This window comes from Petaurus breviceps, unplaced genomic scaffold (genome assembly GCF_028583685.1).
Source record: "Petaurus breviceps papuanus isolate PSGF00001 unplaced genomic scaffold, PetGlider_PUasm1.0 126, whole genome shotgun sequence".
Taxonomy (NCBI): Eukaryota; Metazoa; Chordata; class Mammalia; order Diprotodontia; family Petauridae; genus Petaurus; species Petaurus breviceps.
In genome coordinates, this window is record NW_027185655.1 from 56,911,301 (window position 1) to 56,935,586 (window position 24,286).

Below are 24,286 nucleotides of genomic sequence, written 5' to 3' on the forward strand. Positions count from 1 at the left end.
GAATGCCAAAGACCAGAAAGGTGAAGGCTGCCTTAAAGAATGGTAAAAACAATAGAAACAGGGAGAACAAGACCAGATGTTTTGGCAGGCCCACTTCGTGGAAGGTAAAGTCAGCTACTGAACTTTCTCTTCCAGATGCAGGGTCCCCCAGCTCCATTCCTGGCAACAGCAGGAGTCTGCCACTGATTCACCCATCTGCAGGTTCTAACTTTGCTGTTTAGTGTGCCACCCTCCTTCTCATCTACCTCAGAATCAGACTTGACTTCATTCTTCATAACTCCCCGCTGTCCCCACCTTTACCCAGCATGTTAGAGGAGGGAAGATCCTGCCAATCTTCAGCCACAACATTTCTCCTATCTATTCCCTGTTACTTCTTCTGCCCTCATTACTTCTGGCCTGGACTGTTGCGGCAGCCTCCAGACCACCTCCTGTAAAGTACAAAAGTTCCAGGCCTAAATCAGAGTCTGACCACATCAGCTCTCTGCATAACAGTCTTTAGTGGTTCCCTATCTGCTGGAGGATAAAACTCCCTGGTTTGGCATCCAGCTGGCTCCCATCTATCTTACTAAACTCATTTAGTGTTACTCTCTTACATAGACTCTTCATTCTAGCCAAACTGGCCTGTTTGCTGTTCCGAGCATACAGCATGCCATCTCTTACTGCTCTGCAAGTCCCAACTAAAATCCCATCTTCTACAGGAAGCATTTCCCAAGACCTCTTAATTCTAATGCCTTCCCTCTGAATTATTTCCCATTTTTCTTGTATATAGCTTGTTCATACGTGCTTGTTGTCTCCCCCATTAGACTGGGAGCTCCTTGTATCCCCAGTGCTGAGCACAGCGCCTGGCATGTAGAAGGGGCTTGATAAATATTGACTGACTGACTGCCAGGCTGTCCCCCGTAACTAAAAGGCTTGTCTTCCTCGTCTCTCCCCTTGGAACCCCGAGTTCCTTTCAAGGCATCTATGAGTCCTTTCCTGATCTCAGCTATTTGTGTTCTTCTCCTATCCTGTCTATTGAATTACTTTGTATTTATTCTGAGAGCAAAGAATGTTTTATTTTGCTGCCTAGTACAGTGTCTGACATACAGTAGGAGCTTAATAAATGCCCACTGATTGCCTGATTGCTCTCTGTATTGTACACATTGTTTCCCCTCTTTAGAATGGAAGCTACTTGAGGACACACATTTCTTTTTTTGTCTCCCGCATATAACATATTGCCTGCACATAATAGGTACTTTAAAATGCTTGTCACATTGCTGAATTGAATTAGCTGGTGACCTGGCTTTCAGGAATTTGCCTGTTCTGTGGAATAGATGCTATCTGACCCTTCCTGTAGGCTGGATTTAGTCCAGGACCTGTACAGATTCACGGGGAAGGCTTATTGAATTAAGAAGACTAGAATAGGCCTGATTATCCAATATTGTCTCTTCTAATCCATGTTTCCTTAGCTCCCTTTCTCTGTGATGTTGGCCAACACGTAGGTTATCCTGGCTTAAGCAAATATGCATTTGTAAAAGGGCTTCAGACTGCTGTTTTACCTTGGAAACCAAAGATTCCTATACTTACCATTTATGAATAAAGCCAATTTTTATTGTGCTCAGTTCCCTACCCTCAAGAACTAAAATTATTTTTTTAAGTGGAAAACATATGGAAGGGAAAAATAATAAATGTATCCTCTAAGCAGCATAAGGCCAAGTTAAGAAACAAATAACATACTCTATCCTTAAAAATACCATTATTACTTGCTATACAGAGTATGAGTGATTAATTATTTCAGATAAAGAAGAAATATCAGGTATTGGATTTTTTTAAGAACAAAGAATGATGTTTTTTGTTTCTATAACAATCTTGGTCAAGACAATTTTCCCCCTTATGTTAATTGTGAAATGTTTGGTAATTAAACAGTATATGCTTACATAAATAGAACAAAAAGCCATTCTCTTTGGGAGTGTCATTATACGTAGTGTTAAAAAACAAACCAAACCCTAAATATCCTAATTTTTAACATGCCATTTTTAATATCACATTCTTAAACCATTTTATAACTTTACAAGAAATTTGCAAACTTTCAAGTCTTTCTGAAAGACACATTGTTAGAAGGTAGTTTATTTTTAAGTTATAGCTTGCCTGTGTCTCAGGAATAATGGGACTGTCTTCAGGAGAAGATCTGAAAAAGGTGGATAAAGGTGATGACACAATGATGGGATTTGGCCTCACAAATCCACTCAGATCACAGCTGGGAATGTCATTCTCTTCTTTCTTCATGACCAGGGTATCCATCACATAAAAGACATTCCAGGGAATCCACACAGTGTGATACTGAGTGAGGAACGGTGACCGTTCAAATACCAGAGTGAGCGATGCTCCGCCATTTGCCACCAAGTCAAACCTAAAAAAACCCCAAAATAAACAATGAATTTTCCTGACCCAGAATTCTACAGACACTGTTATATCCTCTTTCTTCCTTGCACTGAACAGCTCTAAAAAAAGGTAATCAACACCAAAAAGTATCTAATAGTAAATCTTTTCAACAACTTTTCTCACACACTTCTCCAAAGTCTAAAAAACTCATTTCTACTTTAAAGCACTCATAATGAAAATCATTCCAATTGTTACAAGCCTTTCTTCTGAATAAACAAGTAATGTAAACATAAGATATGTGGTAGCACCAACTTACATCCCATCCTGGCGAGTAATAGTGTGTCCATACTCTGGATAATGAAAAAATGAGACGTTAACTCCAATAAGGGGCGTCCCATCCGCAGTTAGTACTTGGCCTCTAATGACAGATGCAAGGCTGTGGGGAAAGTAAAAGAATTACAACAAGCATTTGTTTTCTCCGGCCAACATTACTGTGATTTATAGGTAATGTAACTTAAGGACAGAAAAACACTACCACATGCAATCAATTGCTATTCACAAAATCAGAGCTGAAACACTCCCAAGCCAATGCCCTCTTTTAACTTGGTGTAATTTACATTCTCTAAGTGCTTTCCTGTTTACCCTGTGTTTTAATTTGTTGCAATCTGTTCTTTGGAGAGATATCAAGACCAATAATTTAGTGATGAATTCTTAAAAATTATAAACTCTATGCTTTTCTTCTATAAGTCATATGTCTGGCACTTACATGAAGAAAAGTATACTTTCCAATTAATTCTGAGGCAATCTGGAAATCTGCGGGGATCAAGGAGTACAAGATTTAAAGGGGCAATAAGGAACATTTGTGTAACAACTTTTAATCAACTGCTGTGCCTAACTGCACTAATGCTGTTAAATTTCTTCAGACCCAGGAGTTCCAGTGTAAATCATCTTCCTTTGCTCAGTGAGACACAAGACACCTGCTTTCACTTATGGGTTTATTTTCAGGTCATTACTGCTCTGTAAAACACCAGTCAAATAGCTTATGTAATCATACCACCATGCAGTTAGCAGTTCCATTACATTAATTCATAATTTATATTATTTAGTGAGCTCGGTTAAAAAAAAAAGGTGCATTTCTTTTCTTTCCTTTTGGGCTCTTTTCATGGCTTCTTCTGATACATTTCCAACTGTGCTAACCTGAATCAACTAGTTAAATGGAGATTTATTGACTCCTTAATGGAATGTCCTGTAAGTAAGGTACCAGGTACAGAACTTGGCAAAGTGCACGTGCTAAGTCACAAATGCTGGAGATGGTTAGTTTGGTGAAGAACTATTTGAAAGAAAGGAAACTCAGGGATTAGAAGAAATAGCATATTCATCAAGGGAATAGTCATCAAATTTCCATGCCATGCAGATCAGCCACTACAGACATAAACGAGCAGCATTTTATATCTTAAAAGACAAAACATTAATTAACCTTTTATTGAAAGGACTTTCCCCAGGTATAACATGCGTACTGTCCGGCCCTGTAAGAAAACTAATTCGATCATAAAAAGACTTAGCAGCTTGCTGAGAGGGTGACTGGAGGCTTTGGCTAATGATATCTTGTGGATCTGGGAGTCCTCGACAATAGGGCTGATTCTGGCAGGAACTTTGTAAGCAGCAGTCAGGGTCCATACAGTCAATTAATCCATCTGCAGATAGAAATTTAAACCAAAGAATGAGCCCTTTTTTTCAAATGCATCACTGACAAATACACAACTGGGGAATGGGAGGAAGAGGACTATGAGTAAGGAGTGACGGTGTGACGTTGTAGATGGAGAATTGGCCACAGACAAGTGGAAGCCTTGAGTTCACACCTCACCACTAAGACATAGAGCTGGGGGTCTTTGGGCCAGTCTCCTAACCTTGCAATATGCTCTGGCCTACCCTCAAAGATTGTAAATTGCAGAATGGTTGTAGTCTACACTGGAAGAAGGAGTTTCCTCACTTGGAACTTCTTACAGTAATGAAATAATTAGTTTCGGGGGAAAAAGAGAACAGTCTATATAAACATTGTGATAAATAAATATTTTTTTTTGAAACTTGCCTTTCTAGAGAGGTATTCTTGTGGGAAAGAAGGCAGACTTGGGAATTTTTTAAAAAAGATAATTTTTTTCATTCTGAATTAAGAACAAAAAGGGAATGTTCCCTTATTTGAACAAATATCTTAACAGGATGGAAGAATTTAGAGCAGTTATATCTGTATTAGCAACAATAAATACTGTTAAATAAGGCTTAAATGTTTTCTTAGCTTTTATTTTTCGGGGGAGGGTAATGCATCTTGAGTTAATATAGTAAAATACATTTTAATTAACATAATGTGTTTTAGTAAAGTTGTTTTATTTAAAAAAATTCTGACCATTCATTTGTTTTAGGATATGGGAAAAAAACTAAGGCAAAAGAGAAAGAATGGTAGTGTCAATGGAGTCAAACTGCCCAAATTCACGAAGTAGGTCAATATAATAGATGGAGGAATATTGGAGGTGACAGACTGTGCTCAGAGGCACTGGATCATGCTGACTCCATGAAGACATTAACTTCCATCTCCTTGTTATTTTCCTTAATTCATTCTGAGTATGTTACTTCAAATATGGTTTAATAAGAAAGACTTTATGATCCTGAGATTTTTTTCATATCATGGACATGACAAGTGAGAAGCTGCTGCTTGTCACCTTAATTTCCGAAAATATTCATATAGATGGAAATGTGTGAATTCAGATCATGATAAACAGATTTTGTTAAGTTTCAACTTGTTCTGATCAATGGGAGCTAACTTGTAAGCACACGCATCTTATATTCACCTTTGGGTATTTAAGCTGAATGTGTTTCTGTATGTAGTATGTGTTATATTAGGTCTATCCCTTTTCGAAACAATAACAGTTTTGTTCTCAAAGGACTAAATATGCACACACATACATATATCCCCAAATAATAACAGGTAGAAGCTTGTTTTGAACTTTGAGGTCAGTTTTTAAATAACTCGACTATCTTGCTGCATTTTTACCACCTCGCTTAATCATTTCCCCAGTGGATTACAGAGACAGAAAAAGTCTGGATGCCTAGAAATACTATATTTGTTGACAAGCTATAGGAGGAAATAATGCAATGATGTTGGATTTTTTCATCAGAGGATACTATAATAATAAGGCTAATGCTTTGTATTTATATCGTGCCACTCTTCAAGGAGCTGGAAGCACAAAGTGATTCAAAGACATACTGATAAGTAATGAAAACAACTTTTGTCCCATTCACATGATATGATTCCGAACTTTAAAAGGTGGGGGGGCTGGGGAAGAAAAGGTACTTTAATGTGGCAAAATGTGCTTCTGTGTTAAGAGATTGAATAAAGAATCTTTAAAATGTATAATATATTTCTTTTATGAATTCTTTGTTCTGTTTTGGAATTGTGCAAATCCAGTAAGATGTCCATACTTTTTGACTCACAGATTCCATTGATTCCATAGATGTCCATAGACATGTACCCTAAGGAAGTCATGATAAGAAAGTCCCTAGAGCTTTTTATGGTAGGAAAGAACTGGAAACAATGGAGATGCCCCATTGATCTGAGAACTAAACACACTGAGCTACAGGAACATAATAGAATTTTGCAGTGATATAAGAAACAGTCACTATGATGAATACAGGGGAGCATCTGAGGATGGATGTGAACTGCTGTTGATTGTAATAAGCCGAACCAAGATAATATATACAATGACTAAAGCAATGTACATGGAAAGAACAACCAGCATAAAACATGAGAAAATGAATATTGCTGAATTACACAAAACAAGAATGACCCCAAAGAAGGAACATGAGAGGACACCTCTCCTCACTCCTTTGAATAAATGAGAGGACCATGGGTGTGGAACACTGAATATATTTTCATACTTTTTTGATGTGTTGATTGATTTTGTTTATTTTTTTGTCTTTAAAAATATTCTTTTTGATATGTGATAGTTCTGAGAGGGGACGATTGGAAGGAATGTAGGCAATGTAAAATCAAGAGAGATAAAAATTTATTTTTTTTTAAAGAAGTATTTCCCCATGAGAACTGGAATTAATGTTTATTTACTATATTAAGCTTTTGAGTGTAATGAAAGAAAAGCAATATCTCAAATGTCTTATCAGCTTTTATCACTCCATGCTCAATTCTTGACAAGAAGGAAAAATTCCAAATTTGATCTATTTCACCTCTCCAAGACGTTCTAAAAAAAACCAACATTTGGTGACTTAGGGGTTAAATGTCTCCTCCTTCCTCCCTCCCCCCACAGTTCACTCCCTTAGGGAATATATGGTACAGTTGCCAAAGAGGAATGCTCAAATTTAGTCATTCATCTTTGTTAGTTTATAAAAAGCAAATGTACATCTGGCATGGAGTCTGCAGGTCATAAAACTGCATGAGATTGACACCTTCTGAACTAATCAGCTGGAAATGCATTTTTACAAGCCTCTCCGCTAACATCAATCAGAGAAAGAATCTCATTTTCAACAGCCAAGATGCAGGGACACACTGTTTGTTATTTTTCTGTGGAGTTTATCAGCAACTTGCCCAAGCGAGTGACGGATGGTTATGAATCTGGCTCCCTATAACTTGAGAAAACATTTTTCATTTTTTGTCTGTACTTATGTAGCTGGTGCTGTCTAGTATCACTAAGTTGATGACGTGCTTGGCCAATGTCTAGTGTGGTAAAATCATCTTGGTGGAGTAGCTCACAGCTTGGCAGAATCACTGACATTCCACTTTTGTCTTAGAAAGATTAGGTTGGCTTATATTTAAATTGGCTTAGAAGCCATACCTAATAGCATACATTATGAAAAATATCCAGAGAATAAACCTGTTCCAACCTGGTGAATATCAACAACTCGATATTGAGTCTTTTTTTTTTGGTATGAATTTGGCTTCCCCCCCCCCAAAAGTGGCATATTAATGTAACACTGCTTGTTATTCTTATTGACTATAAAAATAAGAGATGGCATCTTTTAGAGCACATCCTGGTTCACAAAGCGTTTTACATGTTATCTCATTTGATCCTCATGACAACCCTGAGTGGTGGTATGTATTGATGATAACTGATGAAGTCTACTTCTGTTCCAGTTACACATTACTATCTTTTCTAGCTTTAAAAAGATGGAAAAAAAATTAACCACGTTCAGTTTATCTACTACTTCCATTATACCCATTTTATAGATAAGAAAACTAAGACTCAGCCAGAGAACTCACGGAACCCTGAGCTCCAAATTCAGCATTTCTCTCACCATGGCATAATGCAAACAGTTTTATCTCCTTATTCCCTTCTTATCCCCTTATTTAATCTTTAATAGTATGGCTTCCCCCCTTCACCTATATCATCTTATCATACCTTTACTTTTCTTATTCTTATTGTTCCTTCCATTGTTGAAAGACCTTCAACCTTTGCTTCCAAGTCCTAGTTCCTCCCTAGTTCCCTCTTCAATAGCTTTCCATCTGGTCTCCATGCTCAAGTCTCTTCCCTTCCCAATCCATCCTTGACACACCCATGGAAGTGATATTTCCAAAGGACATGTCACCCCAGGCTTATTACACATCCCTACTCTTCACACGCCCTACAGTATGGACAAACTGCTCCTCATTCACACTATCCCATCTTTGAACAGGCTCTCTCCCATACCTGGATGCACTGCTTTTCTCAAGTTTGCTTCTTTGAATCCTTAGGTTTCTTAAAAGCTCGGTTTAAGAAGTATCTACACATGAGGACTTTCTGGATTCCTCTCAACTCCTAGGAATTCCCCTTTCTTCAAACTGCCTTGTTTTTACTTTGTATATATTTTAAATGTACATACTGATTACACTGTTTCCTCCATAGTAAGCTCCTAGAGAGCAGTGACTGTTTCCTTTTTTGTCTTTGTACCCTTGGTGCCTAGTCCAAAGTGGGGCACACAGTAGGAGCTTAACAAATCCTTGTTTGATCTTTCATATAGTCCTTACTACTTTCCTCAGGCAACTATGTTCCATCTTGCCCTCGTCTGATTACTTTTACAGAACTCCTAACTCTTCTCTTCCTATGCAAAGTTCTATGCCTAGAATTCCCACTTTCCTCCAGCTTGCCAAGCTCTTGTCATTCCTTTCCTTTAAGAGACTCCTAGATTCTCACTGCTGTGAAATTTTTCCTGACTTACTGGATGAGAGGTCATGAATTTCTCCATAATGCACCCTGTCAAAACACTATAGATATAACTAATGCCCTAATAGCCCCCATGGTATACAGAAGATCATGAAGCAGGGGTTTATACAATAGGGGCACTTCTGAAGATAAATGGGCTAATGGAGGGAGGAGAAGGGTAAAAGGAGAGAGAGTCATTGCAAACTCTTGCTTGGGGGCCTGTAATTCAAAACTTATGCCAGGTGCAACCTGCATGAATTCCCATTCATTCACCATCCCCAACAATAGGCACTTAACACAGCTCATGCATTATTTATTTATGTGTTTGGCTGTGTATGTGTATTCTTTATGTCTGTCTTCATCAGAGCTGCCTTCCATGATAAGTTTTTAAGGGGCATTTAAACAGGTGCAGGGGGGGCCAGGAAATGTTTGTGGAAATCAGAGATGTCTTGGACTCAGTTGTATCTCCTCATTTTTGTCTTCTTTCCCCTTCCTTAAATCACTGAGAACTTGATTATCTTTAAGCTATTAAAGATTTTATCTTAAAGAATACACAACAGTTTCTTGTTTCTGCTTGGAAATAATGTGGACCAAATGGAAGGTTAGCAATTCATAGAGTCCTAGAATGTTAGGGATAGAAGGGATCTTAAAGGTCTTCTAGGTTTCCAGGTAACAATTCCAGGGACAGATTTTGCTCTTCCCGTGAGGATTCTGGGAAATGTCATTCACTTACAACAGCATAGTAGTGTGAAGGGATGTTTAGGATTGTTAGCCCAGTGTTTTAATATTATTTCTATAATATTATGATCCTATGAAAAGTCTGGCAGAAACACTAGCTTGATACACAGAATCATGGTGGATGAGTGGGGATGGAGTTGTTATCACATAAGGAGTTCTCTTTCCACCCCGCCCTAGTAGAGATAGTTGGAAGTGTAACAAAGAAAGAAACCTGAACACAATAATGGAAATGTAGTCAAAGGAAAGTTATACTAGATATAATTACATAGATTTTTTTCTTAAGAGCTATAAAGGCATTACCAATGGGAAAGCCTGAGGACTAAGGAAGGTATATGATCTTCCCAAAGGCAAGTAGTAACTTTAGAGACAAAAGGATGATTAGAATTTGGGTCTCCTAAATTTCAATCCAAAGACCTTTCTGTTAAACTCATCATGTCTTATGTATTAAGTAATTGGTATATTATTGCTAACTATTGCTATATTCACTATAAAGTTAAATCTTGATTAAGGAGAATCCTCAGGGAATTGGATATTCTAGTTATTTGAATATTCAGTATAACTTGGGATTGTCTCTTTGCATGTCAATTTATTTAATAATAGCATATTATACTAATGTTTAATAAGCATATTACAATAATACTTGATGAGTCTATTATAATAATATTTAGTAAGAATATTATAATAAGATTAATAATCATGCCAGTTTCTTTAATAAATGAGCAGATTCAATTTCGGCAATTTCTTTGTCTCCTTTAACTTCTTTTAGTCACCTGTTAGGTTTTTAAGCTTCCACAAGAACAAGAACTATATGTCACTGTGTTCTATTCCAAATCAGTTCCAAATGGACATTGGGTTTTTATTTTGATCATACTGATGAAGACTAGGTATAAAAATGGAACTGACTTCCACCTCTGTATCAGCCCAGTCCTTGATGAGTCAAGGGAGCTAGTCTATTAGATATTGCCGTGGCAGACAATGTGCTGAATTCACCTTTAGAAGTTCAAATCCCTTGTAAACTTAAAGTAAATAAATAAATTTTAAAAAGAAGTTCAAATTCCAGCTTTGCGACTTATTGTCTCTAAGACTTTTGGCAATCCACTTTGTGTTTTCATTGTCAGAACCCTGAATAACATGAAATAAAATGGAATTATGTGGTAGTCATGATAACTTGCAATTGATCAGACATCAATGACTTAATCTGGCTTCTGACTGGAAGATGTAGAGACTGTAGCTTCATCACCACAGCACTCACTCGATGCCTTAGCAGCAAAGAGAAATGGGAGTAACATTCTTGGGACTTTTATTTAATGTGAAATGATTCTGCAGATCCCTCAAGTTAGACAGGAGTTCCAGAGACTCCTATACAATCTTTGATGGAATCCAACTGAGCAACAGAAACATCGAAGATCTTACACTTCAGAAGTCGAGATTTTTGAAAATCTCTTTGGGGATAGCCCTGACTCTGGGGATGGGGAAAAAGAAAGCTCTAGGAGCTCCGGAAACAGTCTCCACACAAAGTAGGAAGCAGCTAGGTCTCTCAAACGTTAACAATGGTCATTTGATGGAGCAGCCACTGAGTCTGCACCCTCAAGTTGTGTTTCTGCATATATTCCAGTAACAAGGTTATTAAAGAGGGGAAAAGGAACGGAATAAGCATATCTTAAAATACCTACTATGTGCCAAGCATTTTATAAATAGATGATCCCAACAACTTTGTGTTATTATTCCCACTTTACAACTGAGGAAGCACACAGAGGTTAAGTGACTTGCCCAGGGAACCTAGGTAGTTTCTGAAGCTGGACTTGAACCTGGGTCTTCCTCATTCCTTCATCCACTAATATCTGCCTCTAAAGAACAACCACTATTTCAGATTTAGAATACTCACTGCAATACTTCATGGGTATACAAATTTTCTGGTGGGGTTATTCTCTCCATGGAGACAAACTGTGAGCCACTCTATAATTTGGTGCAGTGCTGTGCCCCCAAATTCACCATCTAATGGAATAACTTTTAATGAGGACGCAAAATGGACTTAGGCAGGCTGGTGCTTCAATGACAGTTATCTGGTTCATCTCTGGTTTCTGATCAGTGCCTCAGTAGGACTTGCTAGACTTTGTACTTCACTGAATACTTTTGAGACAGCGAGGTGGCACAGTGTACTGGGCCTGGATTCAGGAAGACCTGAGTTCAAATCCAGCCTCAGACACTTACCACAGGTGCGACCCTGGGCAAGTCACTTAATCCTGTTTACCTCAGTTCCCTGTATGTAAAATAAGCTAGAGAAGGAAATGGCAAACCACTCCAGTATCCTTGCCAAGAAAACCCCAGATGGGGTCACGAAGAGTTGGACACAACTGAAAAAAGAACCCTGAACAACAACAAATACTCCAGAGAATCATCAAACTAGGAATTTCAAGGCTATCTGTCTAGCATCGTTTTAGTGTAGGTCTAAAGAACTCACGTTAAATTAAAAACAAAAAACCACATAAATGCTATTAATTAAAATAGGAAAAAATAAATGTTCTTCTCTGTAGAGTCAGAGACAGTGAAGCCCTTAGCACAGTGCCTGCATATATCAGGCACTTAATAAATGTTTACTGACTGGCTGCCTGACAGTGCCACTAATTTACGGTGAACATAATTTTAGTAGCTTTAGTAGGAGGGATTGAACCAATCCATTCATGTTCTAGTTTGTTCTGCTGGCAAGCATAAGCATTCCATTCAGCTCAAATGAGAGAACATATGTAAAAGTACTTTGCAAATACTGAAGCACTATACACATAGTTATTATTTCTTTCTTAGTAATATGAGACCCACAATAAAAGGAGACAGTTGGACATACCAAGGATCCTTCTAACTCTAAATCCACGTATTCTTGGGGAAGAGTGGCAAATAACTTCTTCACACAAGTCTTGCTGGCCTCTTCCTTAACATCTCATCAATTTAAAAGACAGGATGAGTTAATATAAATATCCCTAAGTGGCATTTGGTAACAAAAACAGTAATAACCTACATCTTGGCCAGTGTCTAGAACAGAGGTGTGAACCTGCGGTCTGTAACCTGCCACATTCTCAAGCATGGCCTGAACCAGGTGAAAATATAACTGAGAAATATTTAACAACATAAATAAAATACAATAGAACATAGATAATACAACATTTTAAAACAATTCAATGTGCATCTGCAAGGATCCTTATGGACAGAGTGGCCTTCACTTCTATCTCTGCTTGATACCACTGGTTTACAAGCTAAATAATACAAATTCCTCTAAGTCATGTATAACACTAGATCATGATACAATGTCAGTACTATAAAAATTTTCACAATTCTTCCATGTTATATTTTTTTTCTAATTTCCATCTGCTGTTTTCTGTTCTGGGTAGCACTTTTTTAGGTCTTGAGACCCTAACTTCTCTGTGATTCATTCTACATTGTTTCATTGTGTCTGATTCTACGTGACCCCATGGACTTTGTCTATAAGAATTTCTTGGCAAAGATACTGGAGTGGTTTGCCATTTCCTTCTCCACTGTGTTCCCATTTTATAGAAGAGGGATTGAGGAAAATAGGGGTTAAGTGACTTGACCAGGGCTGCACAGCTAGTAAGGATCGGAGACGGCATTTGAACTCAGTCCTGGTGCCCATTCCGCTGTGCCTCCTAATTGCTCCCGTGTCATTCTATACTCCATTCTCTTCCCGCCTGTGCTTCTAACCTTCCCGACTTGGATATACAAGACTGAACTACTTTCCCACACTGGAACCTCCCTCTGCCATGCGGGTCTCCTTCTCCCATTGGTGAGTCCCTTCTCACGCCTCCATTTTGGGGACAAGGCCAGGCTGGCCATGCTTCATTCCTTCTCCAAAGGTACTGCTGGATCTTTGGCTTTTACCACCATGGCCCCTGTGTGAGCTGCCTTTTTCCCTTCCTTCACATGCTTTTAAATCCTCCCTCTTCTATCTGTTGCCTCCCTTCATTAGAATGTTAGTTTCCTGAAGGCAGGGACTGTCTTTCTTTTTGTATCTGAATCCCTGGCACTTGTACAGTGCCTGGCACAAGGAAGTGTTTAATAAGTGCATGCTGCCTGCCAGCCCATGCTTTGGTAAAACCTGCATCTCTCTGATCAGATACCCATCCTGCCTCTTCACTTCTTCTCTGATTTAACTATTTTTAGTCCCTATTTGTTGTTCTGCCCTTTCTCTCTTTTTACTTATTTGTCTCTTTCTGAGAAAATAATATCTTCCCCCTTTTCTCAACCTGAGCACAATTTTATTCCTCTGTCTTTTAAATGCCTCCCTCTTCTCTTCTGGGCCTCTCTGTGCTCCACCCTCATATCTTCCCTTGATCATTCCCTCATTCTGTCTCTCACATCCATTCCATCTGTTTCCCTGCTCCCTTGTTTCCCCTGATACTCTCTTTATTTTGTCATTCTACTTCCTCATGTGTTCCATCTGTTTGGCCTTCTCCTCCATTTCTTTTCTTTTCACTCCCCCTCTTTCTAATTCCTCTCCATTGTATTTTAAATCTCTGATTGTTTTTGCAGCAAATCCTTAAACTAAACCAGATCAGTGTGGAAATGTTTAGTGAGAAAAAGGATTCACTCTTAACCCTGGCAAGCATTTTATATGTTGTAGTTATGTAGAGTAAGATAACAGAAGAAGTAGATAATGTTCTGTTTTATCTATTCTTATTACCCTTCTCTCCCCACCCACACCCCCATCTTCCCACCCCAACCTGGACCTTGCATTGAAAAAAGTGTTCTTTAGGTGGAATAGACCAGAAGCCTTTTATTCTCTTGGGGGCATTAGAACTCCTGTCTTACACTTCTCAATTCACTATGTCCAAAATATTTTAGGGAGGCCGTTAAGCACCAAGGAACTAAAATGAATCCCCCCTATCACACTGTAATCTCCTCCTAAGCTGGAAATGCATAACATGTTACCAATGACCCCTGGAAATCGTAAAATCCAAAGTCCTTTTTTTTGGTCCTCATCTGCCTTGACCTTTCTATAGCATCTGATACTATTGGTCACTCCCTCCCCTTGGACACTTTCACTTCCCTTGACTTTCGAGACACTATCTCCTGTCTTGGTTTGACATCTTCTTTCTGACTCTTCAAGGTAAGTGTTTTTCAAGGCTCTTTCCTCTGCCCTCTCCTGCTTTCTCTCTCCACCTGCCATCTTATCCACTCCCAGATTTCTCTATTATTACCTCTATGCAGATGATACCCTGATATCTATTTCCAGCCCTGACCTCCACTGATGCCCCAGTGAGGTGCTTACTATGTGTCAGGCACTGTAGTAAATGTCAAGGACGTACAGGCCCTGTCTTCAGAAGCTCTTATTCTGATGAGAGAGGACATGCAAATAACTATAAGATGTATATATAAATATATAAATGGAAGAAACCTTTTGGAGGAAAGGCAGGCAAGGCACAAAGTCATCCTCCTCAGCATCTTTTTATATATTTAAGGAAACCTGTCTTTCCTGCACAGGAAGGGAATTAGAGGAGGGGGATGGAAACCCAGCTCTATAGGTAATGACTGTTGATAATGACTTTCTGGTTAAATCAAAGACCAATGATCTCATTTAACTGTTGATTTAACCTTAAGTGGAAAAGAAAGAATTAGGTGTAATTTGGTTAATGTTTAAATGGCATCTCTGTTTTGTTTTCTTAGTCAAAGCCTGAACACACATAACTTGTTAAGGTCATTGTCTTCTACGGTTTTATGACAGATCATAAATTAATGGTGACTTCGATGGGTATACTGGACTGGAAACTCCTAGCTGTGTTTTTCTACCATTGTACCTTCTTTGAGACCTTTCATTTTAGAGACTTATCTAGGGCATTGAAAGGTTAAGTGATATGCCTACGATCACACAGTCAGTATGGCCAAGAGGCTGAATCCAGGTGTCTGTGGCTTTAAGACCGGTTCTCTATCCAACATACCACACTGCCTCTCCACCATGTAACAACCAGAGGAGTCCTTAGTGACAGCAATCACCACCAGTCTGCCCTGCTCTTTCTCTCCCCCAAAAAAGAAATCTAAAGAAAGATTAGTGTCCCTTTAAGGAAATATCAGACAGCTTCCCATAATCTCCTGCTTTTAAGAGTCACCTAGAATATTTCTGAATTTTGCTCTTGAATATCAGAGATTTAGAGCCCAAAGGGACCCTCAGGGCCCTCAACCTGTAAATAAGAAAACTGTGGGTTAGAGATGTTAAGTGACTTGGTCAAAGTCACCCAGGTAAAAAGACACACCGGAATCCAGGATTCCCGACTACAAAGCCTGTGGTCTCCACCACTGTCCCACCAACCACAAGACAAGATCTGCATCATGACAGAAGCTCAAGATAGAGCCTGGCCAGCTGTAGAGGGCCATCCTCCCCCACACTGTACCAGTGGCTGGTATGTAGCAGGTGCTCAATAAACACTCACTGATCCACTGTAGTCTTGTTATTTTTTTTTCTGGCATCTATTTATGCAATGCTTCTTTGATAGCATCTTCTGAAAACTGGAATTTGTTCAGCAAGTATAGACATATGTACCCGTTTGGCTGTCTGGTACTTAGAGAGTAAAAAAGATGTGGACTAACTGTAGCAGTATAAAAAGGTGTGTGTGTGTGTGTGTGTGTGTGTGTGTGTGTGTGTGTGATGTATGCCCCTATAACCTAATCATTTTTCCCTTCTTAAGGAAGCTCTTAAATTTTTTAAACTTCATTTTTATCTGTAGTGAGTTTATGACGGCAGAAAATAACAAAGAGGGATAGTTGAGGAATACCCAGAAAAGGGGGACATGAAGTATGGTAGGTAGAAATGGGAATGGGTATATAATACTTGGGGTAGGGGCCAGGCCAGGCTGGGGGAGATGGATTAGGAAAAGGAATGCTGCAAGATTAGGAAAGAGTATAGGGAAAACCCAGCACTGACAGCTAACTTGAACTACTTTTGTTTTTCTCTAAACAAAGTGATCTTGGATTTGTTTAAGAAAAAATAAAGGTATCCTGACCACTCTGCCAGCCCCCATCATTCTAATCTCCAAGGATCTGATGGGCCATCAGCACACAACTCTGCGCCTACTGGAGCTTTGTTTCCCCCTGCTTGGGACATCTTACCTCCTTCATTGTCCTTGCTATCTGTGCACAGGGTCTCCATGGCTACATCACATCCTGCGCCTCTCCACCCTGGCTGGCAAACACAATGCCAGCCATTTGGATCCAGGGTACACCTTCCATTGCTATTGCACAGACCAGGGCAACCCTCTGTCAAAATAGACAAAGAAGGACATCACAAGAGATTTAAGTATGGAGAGAATTCCCAACTCGGAATGGACAAATAAGGGACACTTACTGGGAACAGGCCTTTATAAACAGCACAAATACTGTAATTGCACATGGATAGAAACAGCAACATTCCCTAAGGAATCTAGGTCTTAACCAAGTGGCATCTTTGATTGGCCTGACACTTGAGACACCACTTACCTGTGTGGGATGGAAATATATGCAACAATCCTCTAAATACCTGCAGGCCAGACAAAATTAAGTTTACTTTATTATCCTTAGTAAAGCAACAAGGTTGATTGGGCAGGGTGAAACCATGTCTAACCCAAGGCAATTTCTGTGTCCCTAGTGGAGATTTTGAAGGGGTGGCAGGCATTATCGGTTACTTGCTAGGAAAGGCCTTCTAGGAAGTACCTTGTTGCTTTAAGCAGATCCCTCTAATTTCAAAAGCATGAAAGTGGGCATGAGCATATGTATGATGTTAAGAGAATGTTAATTTTATCTGGTCTCAGAGTTGCCGTATATTCATGTGAAATTACAGTGCGTTAAGTAACTGCACAAAGTATAGGCCAGTTGTGATGACTATACTTTATGCCCAAAGTACATTCCTTTTCACAGAATAAGCAAAGCCCAGGAAATAGTGAAGCAGCTTTAGCGTCTATTCTAACAAACATCAGGATTCAGGCTGCATACGGATGGGACAGGACCGACAGGATTTCCAACTAAATGTAATAGCTATGCGTATTTGATTACTTAGGACGGACAAAATGAAATACCATAAGGACCACAATAAAACATTGATAGACTGAACAAAAACACGGTAGTGACGTGCTTCAAGACAGATAGCAGAAAGTGATATTTTGTGACAATCTCCCTAAGGCTTTTTGTGCTGTTACCTTTATATCCTATCTTGTCTGCTTTTATGGGCAAGGAGGGAAAATTTGGGAAACAATTAAAATAATTTAATATATCCAAAAGTCGATAATTGTCTCAGTCTAACATTACATAATAAGAACAGTTTTTGCCAATTCCTATTGATGATATCTGGCATGCAGCCAACATGAGCCGTGTATGAGAATGACACTCAGGCAGTTTCTGGTGTTCTTATCCTTATGAGTGTGATAAGACACTGACAAAAGCAAGGACAGAAATGGCACTGACGTCCTAAGAAGAAGTGGCTACCAATCAGATCACCAGGAAAACACAGTTGTCAATAACTTCATACAAGATAGAAATAAAAATATTTGGTGCAGCAGGCTATCGTGATTGTTGCTAATTATTTTCGGTGGGTGGGAGAGTGCATGGGCATTACATCAAACACTCTGTTATCTCTGCCAATTAGAATGCTGCCCTTGTTTTGGTGACAAAGTTAAAATTTCAGATGTTGTTTAGGACAAGCTGGTTAAAGAGATTTCTACATCTGAAGTCTCCTTTTAAGAGAATGAATTCAACTCCCCATTCTCTGCTATGTAACTCGTAGTATCTCCCAGAGACACTGTGGTCTCTTAAGATCAGCAGTAACAGAAAGAAGGGGGTTCTGAAAGTCTCTTGTGGCAAGGAGGAATGAAATTAGTCTTATGGATACCAACAGGTCAGGCTGAGATGGATTTTGCTTGTTTATTTTGTTTTAGGCAGTTACCACCTATATTTTATGAACTATATAATAGGTATAAAAGGCTAATTTTTCTACTGAATATGTTGGGATTTTTTTGGTGGTGGTTTTGTTTTGGAAGAAAATGAAATAGTTGCCCTATAGACAAAGAGGTGCAGTGGCTGATTGCATGCACACACATGTTATTGTATGAAAGCCTGGATATTGCCATGAATATTGCCATATTCTAATGAAAAGCACAAAGAAGGAATAGAAAATACATAATCTGAGAAGGGGAAAGAGGGTTTTTTAATCTCTTTTTTTACAGTTATCTACTTTTAGAATAGCTGAAGACATGAGAATCTGCTGTTTTATTCTGGACCCTCATTGCTTTTGTTATGATGCATCCAATATCAATATTAAGCACAACTGACAGTCTTTTTATATGAAATATAAAGACAGAATTGCCTTTGTATCTTCAAGCTTTTAGTAAAACAAATACGCTAGTATACTGGGATAAGTGAATTTTTTTCTGGATAACCACACATATATCTATTTATGTACATATATTGATCAAAATCTTATTTCAATGTCATAGTTTCTTATTCTGGGACATGAGAGTTATTAAGAGGCATGTACTTTTTTCAGCGAAGTATTTAAAACTGAATTGCCAATGGTGAAACTAAGAGGGCCAGGAAAATAGCAAATGATCTGTTGTCTTCAGTTTGGGTTCCAGTGAAAACTAATGCATTTACATAATGATGCAACTAGTGAGATTCATTACTACTAATGTGAGACACAGACAGTGGAGTCTTCATACTATCAATGGGAAGCATTTCACATAATGTGAGCCTGATTTATAATTCATGAAATTATGCATGGAAACAATCTATTTTCACACCTAATGCAATATTATATACATATTTTTCTGTATATATAGATATGTATATGTATGCATGTGTGTAGACATGTCAACAAAGAGCAAATATACAGTACCTTTAACTATCTTATCCAAATAGTGAGCTTGAGAAATTAAAAAGAAAAAAAAAGAACAGACAGACATTTCAGAAGTGTCACATGGGACAAGGAAAATTTCAGAATTTACATGCAAATCGAGTAGCTGCAGCTGACATGAGACTCACAGCACAAAACAGAGATGTACTTCATATCTTCTAAAAATGCAATATATTCACTTTTCAGCAAATGTAGGCATGACTCCAAAAAAAAACTCAGCATTTTAAAGGAAAGGATCCAGGTTAAACCATTGCTACCTTCAATTGATTTGGATTCCCCCCACCCCCATAGATATCTATATATTTTAATTGTACACTGACTTTGATTAAATCAAGACTAAATCCATGGCTTCCTGAAGAATTTGGTAGTTCACACTTAAGAAAGGGATGTCCAAAACAAAAGATCAAACTTTAATGGTTGGCTAGCTCAAGAAAAAAAAAACTTTCTTATGAAAGTGAAAACATGAAATATATTATGAAAAATACTTGGATACTGCATAGATTCCAACAGCATGATGCGATGCCATGAGTTATTTGTCGTCCTTTGGTTGGGGTTGCTGCCCTTCAGAACTTATATTGGGGATGTTACTCTTAATAGCCCATGTCACAATAAGTCCATATAAGGCTATCAAGAGGCATTAAATGGAAAAAAAAAAACCAGGACCTTTACGGATGCTTATCTCTGTGCCTGTTCCCTTCCAAGTAATTTTCTGCCAGCTTATATTGATTTCAGCTGCTTCTTGATAGTAAACGTACATACATGTGTACCCATCTCTTCAATCAATGCTGCCACCTAACACAGGATCCTAAAAAGTCCTGAATGTCTTTGATTTGTCCAGAAAAACGGGGGCTCACAGGATCACAGATCTGGAACCAGAAGGAATTTTGGAGGCCAATGACTACAATCTCATCATTTTACAAATGAGGAAGATGAGGCTGGAAGAGAAATTAAGTAACTTGGCACAGTTAAGTAACACCTACCTTGTAGGTGTCTAAGGCAACATTTGAACTCGGTTCTTCCTGACTCCAACTTTAGCACATACCACTGTGCCTCCTCATATTGTCATTCAACAGTGTTTGAGTTATTGTTTTTAATGTCTTTGGTTGCTTTTTTTTTGTTGGTAGAACCGTTGAACAATGGTTTCAATAGTGATTTCACTTGAACCAAGCAGCTATTTTCCATCTCCATGTTACTTGGATTGGCAGAGACTGTCAATCAGGTTGAAAATCTTGGCTACAGTTTGACAAATGTCAGAGATGGAGTGGCTCAACTATTACACACACATAAACATAAACATATGTGACACAGGCACATGTCTGTAGTGCAGAGATTCTTAACCTTTTTTTTTCCTCTTTTGGTTATGGCCCCCCTGGGCCTTGTATTCCTAAGACTAAACTTTTAAAATCCATAAAACAAAGTAGTCAGAATTACAAAGGAAACATTATATTAAAGTGTATTGAAATGCACTTCTCAATATATAAAAAAACAAACAAGTAAATGTTTGGATCCCAGGTTAAGAACTTGTGGTCTAGTGTGCATGGAGAAAAAAGGATGACCTACACCAATTTACCTGTATTTTTAGGTGTGTGTTTACATGTCATCAACAAACTGATCGGAGAAAATATAGAGGTGAGAAACAGGTATGTTTCAACCTGAAAGATGAAGGTTGCTTTTTTGTTTTGTTTTATTTTGGTTTTTGGAAACTATAAGTCAGCAGAAGATAGAATTCAATTTCCAAGAAGGAAAACACAGCAACATGTACAGTTTCAAAAAGTGAAGCAGACCTGTAGTCTCCTCCATTTGAGAAATGTGTCACTGAAGAAATGATTATCTGTAGGGTGCTCCTTTCTTTATACTTTCTTCTCATACAGGACTGTCATAGAGCAACAATGGTTAGTTTTTTTACATTAAAATACAATTTGGGGGAACCTTTAATTCAACTAAACAAGCAAGATTCTAGACCACTTTCATGAGGGATTATCTAGCTTGGTTGGTGAATGTTCATAACGCTGAATAAGCCGGGACGTTTTTATTGTCAGGTCAGGCAGAGTTTAGACAATTCAACCAGCATAAATTTTGTGTAATAATTCTAATTTTGATGAATAGCTTTTTAGGGAACAATAATCTGCTATCACTCTTTTGGCCTGAGCAGGCATAGCCAATTAAACAAAACATTGGGCCAAATTATGGGAGGGTGTGTCAGGGTGGAGGTTAGAGAAGGAGGAATTGTGATGGGTAAGGCACGGTCCTCTCAACAGAGCTAGACCATAAAACTCATTTCAAGCAGACAGCAGAATGAAATCAAAATTAAAACAGATGTTGAAAAAAACATGTTAGCAAACAGGCAAAAATTCAGTTACAAGAAAAAATAATTGTAGTGTGAAAAACACATGCAGAATCATTTGTATTTTAGATACTGTTGACCATTAGTAGGCAGCTTAAAACCAGGAGGAGAGTAAAGTCTCATTTTGACTTTGGTGGAGAAAAATTTCTGAATGCGGTATTGCAAGACAGGTTGAGGATAATGACAAGGTTAAAAGCAGACTGAGTTTGCACAAGATACACATAATTACTTAAAATGATAAAGGCAACGATAAAAAACCCCATTATATAAAGCACCAGAGGAAATAATAAGGAAAAAGAATAAGTGTATTTTAGGAAGCTATTAGGAGGAGTAATCATAAAATATACAGTATATTAAAAATTAATAGAATCAACACATTTGCAAAAATGCACAATAAGTTACCAAAAAATCACCTTGGAAAGGGAAAAGCACATTTTACCTGACATTTCAAAATGGTCTTTTTCTTTGTGACAACAAATATACTGCTACACCAATGTTATGTTTAAAACTTGTGCTTGAACAACACCTGCTCTTAAGATTAAGTAATTTTTTTCATTAAAACATTTTCTATAGAAAGAATAAAAAAAAATGTAAACCATTATTAATTTCCATTAAAGAAAAGAAAGTTAAAGCATTCAGGTTTTAAGTCTAATAAGATTTAACAACAAAAGGAGAGCTGAATTCAGATCCCTTATTTCAGTTTGAGTAAATGTGGTTCATACTAGTCAGAAGAAATGGAATGCCCTGTTTCCATGAAACAAAGAAATCAAGCCAGATGAGGTGGTCTTGGGGGGGGGGGGGCGGTTGCCTAAGAAGAGATGAATTAGCCTAAGTCAAAACTGGATGATGGAGGTCAATCACTAATGGGATCAACTCTATGAAAAGTCCCTGTAATTTCAGCCTGGACAAATGAAGAGATCTAGTCTTTAGAAAAACAACAACAATAAAAAACTAAGTAAATAGACTTTCTTAAACTGAAAAGTGTCTACCGCCTTCTTTTGAAAGGGCTTTTAATAACGATTATAGGAGTAGTGTATTCCTTTGTGGAAGGTTTGCTGGCTAAGTTTTAAAATCTCAACAAAGATCCCCATGTTTTAAATGATAGAGCTCATTTTGAGCTATAACTTCCTGACTTTAGAATATTTTCTGCACACAACCCTCCTTATATCATGAAAAATTGGGGCAATCACCCTGGGGGCTGTAAACCACTCTGATTCACTGGAGATCCCCATTCTGGGGATGGGGGAGAGGATTGTCTGTGACTCCAAGAGGCAATAAATGTAGCATCTGGTACTCTCAGGAAAAAACAAAAACAAAAACACAAAAAGCCTTTCACATTTATATATTATCTAAACAATCCATAACTTTGCCTCTTTGTCCTTCCAGCATTACTAAGACAAAAATGTCTAATACCCCAGGGATCGTCCTATACAGACAGTGCCTTTGTATCAATTTTCATTCTTCTCTTATAAAGCACAGACATGGTTAGATCTTTTTTTGAGGCAGTAAGCAAAAGAGAGTATTTCTCGTTCTCTTGTCTTATCAGTGTAGCTGCCTAACTTTCTATAAGCTCTCATCATCTCAGTGCCACTGGGTCTCTGTGTCTCCCTGTTGTTTTGCCAAACACTTCTGGTATAAGGGTAGTTGGTCTGTACCCAAAGGGCAAACACATTCCTGGTGCTCTACCATTTTGTATATTTGTCTGTGGCTTTGGGAAAAAATATTTAAAAAAATCCCTGTCCAGAGACCACCTTATGGAAAAGCAACAAATGCAAACCACAACCCATTATAAAACCCTCCCTGGTTTATTCTACATTTTGCTTAAGTAGCCAGAATTAAATATTTGTGAGGTAGATCAAACTGCATCGTCTATTTTTGTACTAGTTGGATGGTGACCACACAGTCAATTAACAAATCAAGCTGCAAATGTGGAAAAAGACTAAATTCAACACGAGTTTGGAGGGAATAACAGTCTGTGAGCTAGAAAACCAAACCAACTTGAAATACAAACAGGTTAATACAAGCCAGCCTTCCGGCTGGGGTGTTTTCAGTAAAGTCGGGCCACTTTTATAAGGAGAATGATACAAACAAGATCTGAAAAGCTAAACCTCTGGGAGGTAAAAAAAGCAACGATTAAGACCATAAAGCTGAAGAATAAAACCAGGGAAATGAAAAGATTTAGCAAGGGAATAAATGAAAACAAGAGATGAAAAGTCATTTCAGTCGATTTAGGAATAAGACACAAGGAGCTGTTGCTGGGTTGGCATGCCAAAGATTTAAAACAAGGTCAAAAGAAAGAACATATTTCTGAAAGATGGATGATCTCTGGAGTTGTGTGTGTAATCAGGACAATTACCAGCTCCCCTCCTAATACTCCATCCTTGAAAAAACAAACAAACAAACCAAAAAGCCACTTGCATAAACTCAAGAAAGAAGCTGAGTCAAAACATGTCAGTGCTGTGTACGCAGGTCATGAGGGAGCCATCCAAATGGTTTGGCAGGGGACAGATAGTTGCTGATGTGATGTGCCTGGTTATGAACAACTATGCTCACTGTCCCCACTGCCAACATTATGCTTGGGTGGAGTGTGTGAACCAGCATAGTATTTTCACTGGGATCCTGAACTAGCTCCTGGGTGTTAGGATCAACAGCAGCAAACACACCAAACTTACAACATTAGTAATAGTTCACAGGATAATTGCTATAGTAAATTCTAAGATACCCATCTTCAGAAATAGGCAAGTCAATCAGCTGAGCTCGTAACAGAAATCAAGCATCTCT

General features: G+C 38.3%; 1 protein-coding gene across 1 annotated transcript in view; it reads right to left on the bottom strand.

Moving 5' to 3' along the window:
• Positions 1-24,286, bottom strand: part of TENM3 (teneurin transmembrane protein 3) — a 3,497,142-nt gene that overhangs the window by 98,419 nt on the left and 3,374,437 nt on the right. Inside the window, exons 23-26 of the mRNA XM_069096576.1 lie at positions 16,392-16,538; positions 3,839-4,055; positions 2,678-2,797; positions 2,128-2,389 (exon numbers count right to left, since the gene is read on the bottom strand). Of these exons, the coding sequence (XP_068952677.1) occupies positions 2,128-2,389; positions 2,678-2,797; positions 3,839-4,055; positions 16,392-16,538 (746 nt within the window). The remainder of the gene's footprint in view (positions 1-2,127; positions 2,390-2,677; positions 2,798-3,838; positions 4,056-16,391; positions 16,539-24,286) is intronic.